The 7,706-nt window shown below is 36.8% G+C and overlaps 1 protein-coding gene across 1 annotated transcript; it reads right to left on the reverse strand.

Annotated features, from left to right (window-relative positions):
* Nucleotides 1-215: 215 nt before the first annotated feature.
* Nucleotides 216-7,692, reverse strand: LOC149729676 (splicing factor 1-like). Its single transcript, XM_089886773.1, has 11 exons — nt 7,444-7,692; nt 6,868-7,062; nt 6,393-6,468; nt 5,161-5,313; nt 4,616-4,736; nt 3,917-4,090; nt 2,866-2,963; nt 2,304-2,475; nt 1,617-1,867; nt 853-1,271; nt 216-782 (listed from the first exon to the last, which is right to left on the reverse strand). Exons 1-11 carry the CDS (start codon nt 7,679-7,681, stop codon nt 484-486), a joined length of 2,196 nt encoding a protein of 731 aa, XP_089742899.1. The 5' UTR covers nt 7,682-7,692; the 3' UTR covers nt 216-483.
* Between the last annotated feature and the right edge of the window lie 14 nt (nt 7,693-7,706).

Below are 7,706 nucleotides of genomic sequence, written 5' to 3' on the forward strand. Positions count from 1 at the left end.
ACGTGAAGAGAAAAAAGAATACATCACGGTTTTGTGCAGCTGCGCGTTCTACTCTTTTTATTTCTGTGGTCTTTCCTCACTCTACTAAATTGTCTTGTTTTGTGTCATTCCATTAGGCCGCCCATGTACAGACGACTACTACGGCAATGTCATGACTAATTAATACGTGTAATAGCCTACTGATAATTTTCCTCTTTTTTGTCACGAATGACAAGTTATGTACACGCTTTTTAATAAAAACGAAAGAATGCGGCAGAAACACCAAATTCCAAAGACAATTTCTTTAAGAGTCTTTTGTTCTGTGATTTTACACCAAACTAGAATTAAATAGGAATGATTGAACGCGTAAATTTCCACTTATTCATACAGCAAGCATTTTCTGCCACCTGCACGGCGTAAGAGAGGAAATCAAACCAAAATCCCGGAGAGAACTTTGTACACACTGCTGCAGCTGTTACACAATGACCTGCTGGTACAAAACCCCTACTGAGGGGGTGGTGGGGGTGGGGCTGGCATGCCATAGTTCATCATACCCATATTCATTCCCATAGAATAATCCATGCCACCCATACCCGCGTCTTGACCAGCGCTCTGACCCCCAGGTGGGGGAGGGGGAACGGGGCCAGGACCAGTAGGCATTGGTGGAGGTGCACCATTGCTACCCATGCCACCAGCCATACCCCACATGCCCATATTGTAGCCACCCATGGCCATCATATTCGATCCGTCCATGCCCGCCATTCCCATGCTCATGGAAATGTTTCCAGCAGTACTGCTGACAGCTAAAAAATATTAAAGCAGAGGATAGTTAAGTTAAAGATTTTATTTTTTTATTTCAGATATTTTACTTACGGTTACTTCCTTGCGAACTTCCCCCTTTTTGATTTTTCGACTGATCCACCTGTTCTCCCCCCCATTGTTGCCATGGTGGGGCGCTCCCACCCGCCCCCGAACTTGGTGGGGGAGGGGGTTGTGGGGCATTGCTTGGAGGTGGTGGGGGTGGTTGGGTGAAATAACTCCCCCCAGACCCACTACCATCCCCACTGTACCCCATTGGAGCCCCACCCATCATGCCCCCACTACCATCAGGTTGCGCCCATGGGGGCATGTCACCCATACCCCCTGAACCGTCACCCATACCGGAGGGAAATCCCCCACTGTAAGACTGGCTCATGCCACTCTGAGGCCCCCATTGACTTGGACCCCCCTGACCCCCATACGGCCCAGATTGCATCCACGGGGGTGGGGGTGCACCCTGGTTCATCATAGGTCTACGAACAAAGTAAATATAATATAAACACAAGCAAATATTTAAAAAAAGTATATACAACTTAAACACAAGTAAATATAAAATACAAGTAAATATAGTAGGATGGGGGAAGATGGGACACCATTGGCACATAACATCCAAGTTTTAAACAATTAACAACGGTGAGTAAGGATATGGTTTTATAATTTCTTGAATGTTCTTTGTTTACTACCAAATGGGATGAGAAAATAGGATGAAAAGGTGTCCCATCTTCCCCCCACCCTACCATAATATAAACAAAACAAAAGTTAAATATAATATAAATACAAGTGAATAAAAACACAAACATAATTTCCACTTCACCCACCTGTTGCTACCAAACCCCCCACGACTTGAGTTGCTGAACCTCTGTCTTGGACCCCCGCCAGGTCCCCCAAAATGTGGGGGTCCCCGAGGACCCATCCATGGGGGTCTTTGACTTTGGAATCTACTCTGACCTCCCTGGAAGTTGTTAAAACCTCCGCGGCTGGACCCACCGCTCATCTGGCTTCCGCCGGAAGAGTTGTTCCCACCACTAGATGGAGGACCTTCTCCCAACTCAGCCATTAAGGATTGGTACTTTGAAAAAATTAAAAAAGATGTTTCAAAAATGTTTTACTTTAAATACTGCTAGAATTTGTATTTATTCGGTTTTAATTAATATAGAACTGATATTTTGGTAAAAAATGTTTATGTAATTTTTCTTTAAATTAAAACAATCAATCATTTAAAGTTTTTTTGGCCAATTAATTAGTTCACTTTAAAATAATATATGATTTATGACAGTGAGTATTAGCTTAGCAGCAGCAAATTAGAATTTTGTTAAAGTTATGAACCGTACCCACACATGCTTAATTCTTTGTTTTAAAAATTCAAAAAATACACAATATAGAACTTCATTGCAAAATCCAATTAAACGAAACTTGAACCAATAAATAGGAAAAAGCCATCAAAAATTGACCACTTTAGGTTTAATTATACATGTGTCCAAATTATGTACTATGTACCATCTTACCTCGCTGTCCATTTTAGCACGGTCAACATTACCGGAGCCATCAACTTGCTGTAGTTGACTGCTTGAATGTTCTGAACGGCAATCCTGCACCAAGTGGCCACGGCCACCACACTTGGTGCAAATCATGGTGTTCGTTATATTCTGGTTCTCGGGTTTCAACCATTGGCGTTCTCTGTATAAATATGTGAAGAAAGTAGAAAGTAAGTTTTGGTTCCAGGCGACTTGGTAATATGAACCATTACTCTCAACACATGTTCGTGTTGCAATTTATACAGTTGGTTGGGGGCAGATAGGACACCTTTTCATTCTTTTTTATCATCCCATTTGGTAGAACAATAAAAAAAAACCGTATCCTCACGACTTTCATAGACCGTTGTTAATTGTTTAAAAACGATCCGGATATTTGGATATTATGTACTAAAGGTGTCCCATCTTCCTCCACAGTACTATATTTACTTCTATAGTGTTTGTTTTCAACTGTTTTAATTTTCATACTATTTGTAAAAAGGTTTTTAATAAAATACCACAAATAAAAACATGTTTTTTTTTAAATGAATCTTACTTTGGCATAAGATCTTCTCGTAGTGTTCCATTTAACTTAGCAAGCTCCATAAGTTGTAGTTTTCGAAGATCATTATCTTCTTCTGGTTGCTCTATTCCCTGCATGGCAGAAGGCCCACAAATACAAGATTTAAAATATGCTTTAAACGACTTTAGTTAAGAGGTATGTATTATCTGAAAAATTAGTCTAAAAAAGTTTTTTGATTCTGCTCATTACTGGCAGATTATTTACAATGATTTAAAACATCTTAAACTGTGTTGTGTAGTAAACGATAGTAATATGAAATAACATAAGAACATTCCCATCATTATCTTCTTCTGGTTGCTCTATTCCCTGCATGGCAGAAGGCCCACAAAAACAAGATTAAAATACGCATTCAAGCATTTCATTTAAGATGTATGTATGCTTTGAAAATTTAGTCTAAACAAATTTTTTGATTCTGCTTATTACCAGCAGATGATTTTCAATCAGTCGAATTATCTAAAACTGTGTTGTGTAGTGAACAATTGTAACATGAAATAGCATAAAAACATTCTTTTAAAGAAGGCCCACAAATACAAGATAAAAATATGCATTAAAGGACTCAGTTAAGAGGTATGTATGCTTTGAAAATCTAGTTAAAACAATTTCAGATTTTTTACATCGAGTATTTATCTAAAACTGTGTTGTGTAGTAAACGATTGTGACATGAAATAGCATAAGAACATTTTTTTATAGAAGGCCCACAAATACAAGATTAAAATACGCATTAGGGGCTCCAGTTGCAAGGATTGGTTTAATAATCAAATGACAATAAATGGCATAAGATTTTAACTTAACTATTTCTTATCAATGACTACTTAAACGTTAGAAAATTTAAATTATTAGTAATAATACTGCTATGTGCACACCGTGGAAACATGTTGGCCAACTTTACAGCACAGGTCCTGGCATGCCTTACCATGAGACCTCAACAGTTACCAAATAGTATAAAAATTATAACCAATTTAACATAAAGTATAAAAATTCCAACCAATATTTGATAAAATATAAAAATTTTATCTAATTTTACCTGTTTAATGATTTTATTGATCTCAGAAACCGCCTTTTTCACGCATTCAATTGTATTGGCGGAGACAAGAGCATGAAGAGGTTCATCTTCTCCTGGAAGAGGTTGGCCATCCTTGCGTCCGATCTTTCCTTCTTTCACTGATCCCTTGCCTCGGATCATGATCTTGCAGTTGCTCTAACCACAAGGGGGCAGTGTTGTTAATATTAAGAACTTTAAGGTTATTTATAAAATAAACGGTTTAAGAATTATCTATAAAAGTTTAAGGTTATGGATAAAATAAACTTTAAAATAAAGGTGGTGTTACAGGAATGTAAGTTAAACTTATAAAATATTTTAAAGAGTTTATTTAAAATAATAAAAATCTTGCTTTATGCACACTAATGTCTGCATGTTTTTTTATGGAACATTTATTATAAGTGTTTAACTCTTTTTCTTCCTTGTTATATAGTAAGGTGGGGGAAGGCAGGACACCTTTAGCCATAGTATCCAAACATCCTGGTTCCTGATCCTGTTTTAAAGAAATAAAACATCTATGGGAGTCGTAAGGATACAGTTTTATATTTCTTTAAATGTTCTTTTCTTACTACCCAAGACGATGAGAAAACAGAATGAAAAGGTGTCCCATCTTCCCCCACCCTACTATATAATGTCTTTATTCATCAAAATGACAATATAACATAAAAACGTAATGAAACTTACATCTTTTTCAATCTTTTTTAACGTGTTGCCCCTCGGACCAATCAGAAGACCCACAAAGTTAATGTTAGGGTTGAGATCCTGAGGAATCATTACACGCTCACTGATGCGCTGTTGTGGGGGTCTGTAAGGACATGGTTATGAAGACCAAGATACAAAGTAGGTTATAGAGATATGTTACTTAAAAATAAAGGTAATATATACATTATTAGTATTTTATTTAAAAATTACTCAATTAAATTGTCTGGCAATACATTATGATGCAAAAAGTGAAAATAATAATGTAAGAGCTTATTAAGCATGATAAAAACCAGGCTCTGTGGCAAAATGGGAGGTTGACCCAGTTTGTTGGTATATTAAAACAGTGGTAGAAATGTATTTTGTTACGAAGCTATTTTCAATCTAAAATTTGTGGAAATGATACTTTTTTTTGCAATTTTTTGTTAAGTTAACACAAGTGTCAATGCATATATACACATGCATATGTGTTCAGCAAACAAAATCCACTTATTGATGCTGGAAAATAACAAATATGGGATTTGACTCACTTGTAGTCCATGGGTGGTTTATACTCTGGGTTGATGTCCTGCATTTTGATGATAAGTCTGTGTCGCTCTTCCTCCAACCTCTTTCGGGTCCGGTACTCCCGTGTGTTCATCCTCTTCCCCTCCCCGTTGTAAATTGGCTCTGGAGACGGGGATCTGGAAGAAAAAGAAGATTTTCGCGATAGAGCAAAATTTTTGCAGAGTAGAAAAAAAATATGCTAAAAATATTTAAGAAGTGTCATATTTGCGCCTAGGTTAAAAAAGAGAAAAAATAGCGATTTTTTCGAAAGTCCCTAATGTTGGTTTTGATCTTCGTAATCGAGAACGATGCTCGGTAGCTACATAGAACCGTGGAATTATCTTTTCTCAGCTGCTGCTGGAAAGTTTGAATTAAAAATGTTTTGGTTATAGAAGAAAAGGTAAATTTGGTTAAACATTTTAATTACAGATTCCTGCAAAGCTGGATGTAAAAAAAGCATAGAAGTTAGTTATCTTTAATCCGTGTGTAATTTGGAAGCTGGCAGATCAGTTAACAAGAATTAAATTGAGATTCTTTAAAAACAACGACTGGTTTTGGCGTAGGTAATAAAATTTTGGCGAAAAAGAATGGATATCAAGTGATTCGTAATGTACTTGTTTTCATTGTAATCAACTAGTGAACTTACATATGAAAACCAATGCACACGTATATAAGCTTTCGTTTACTTGTTATGTTAGTAACTTAATAATGAAACCAGTGTTTCTAATGAATTTATTGTCCTTACTTTAGCATCCTTAACTAATAACAGTAAAATAGTCAATGAATTCTAGTGTAAAATAGAGAATAACATTTTCCATCCAATAATTTAGAAATAGACAAAAAATACATATTTTAAAACTAAAATAGGATATTTATAATATATATTATAGTGGGGTGAGGGAAGATGGGACACCTTCAGAACAAAATATTCAAATATCCTAATTGTGTTTTAAACAATTACCAACAGTCCATTGGGAGTCATACAGATACGGATTTATAATTTTTTGAATGTTCTTTGTACTTTGTTTACTACCATGTGTAATCAGAAAATAGAATGAGAGGGTGTCCCATCTTCCCCACCCTACTATATCTTATATGTTAATATTTGTATAAAAATCAATTAATTAAATAAGGACTAGAAAATGTAACAACAGAACCAATCGAGGTCCGCTCTGCACTGCCACCAAGTGACGACAGGCCCTTGTATAAGCCAAACCTGTCTTCTGGATTCGCTGGTATGCCGAGATCGCCACACTTCAGTTTCCTTGACACATCTTCTATCTGTAGCTGAACTGTTAGGTTTTCGGTTACGTGCAAACAAAACCGAAAAGGAAAAAAGGAGGAAACTTGTGATTAGGTGCATTTGCTTGCTCTCCCAAGCTGCCAAAGGCAAGCCAGGAGTATACGGAAAAGTTATTATGGTAAATATTATGTTTATAAATATAATATAGCCTAGGGTGCAAGATAGCTTATTTGTACTTTTCAATAAACTGAAAACTTAAGACAACTATGGGTAAATTAGCGGAACAGGTAAAATACATACAAAGTACACAGTAAAAGTGAAAATTATTTTACATCTACAATACCCATTTTGGTTTCTTGATTGAGTAAACCTCAAATGGCATTACCTTACCTGATATTAAAACATTTTAAAATTCACTTAAACTAAGCAATAAAAACTTAAAGCTCACCTATATATGCTCTCTGCTGATGTGGAGTTAGATTGGAGGACACTGAAGCTGGCATCCCAGGGATCTCGGTTTTCACAGCAGCGCTGCTCCACCTGCTCCTCTTCTTCTTGGGTCTTCCGCGATCCTCCTGGCTCTCTTGAGGTTTGGGTTGGGCTTGAGGTTGGTTCCAGTTATTTCCGCCACCAGCTGTTTGACCTGTGTGAGGGATATTGAACTGAAGTGAAAAAAATCTGAAGAATTAATTTCACATGCAGTTGTAAGCGTTATATACTGCTACGTGTTGTTACCAGCCAGATGGAAAGCTAGATAAACGCAGAGCACAAATTAAATACTACCTTGAATGGCTTGCTGTCAACCAAACATTGATCTGTTTTTTTACCAGAAAAGCAATTTTCAAACATTAAAATTTGTAGTAGACAAAATTAGAAAATATTTCAACTTCAAAGTTTCAGATGTACCAAACAAAAATTCAGTAACTTTACATTTAAGTAAAATTATAGCCGATGCCGATTTTGTGAAATGAAATCAAATTCAATATAGCAAACATCAAATCCACAATCTACCAATTTTTTTTACCTCCAGCTACTGCGTTGTTTCTCTGTGCAAGTTTGGCCAGGTTGGCAGCAGCAGCCTGTGCAGCTTTGAGAGCTATGGTAGCATTATTGCTGGCTGCTACGGAACCCATGGCTTTTTTTGGTTCATCCTCCCTTGGAGGAGAGGACGAGAATCCTCGTTTTGCTCCGATGGCTTTGTTCCTCGTTCCCAAGGGAATCGCGTTTGCACCGGTAAAGCCGCTGCTTTGTCTACGAGACATTTTTCACTTTTTTTAATAATGTTTA

This window comes from Ciona robusta, chromosome 10 (genome assembly GCF_009617815.1).
Source record: "Ciona robusta chromosome 10, ASM961781v2".
In the NCBI taxonomy this organism is placed as follows: Eukaryota; Metazoa; Chordata; class Ascidiacea; order Phlebobranchia; family Cionidae; genus Ciona; species Ciona robusta.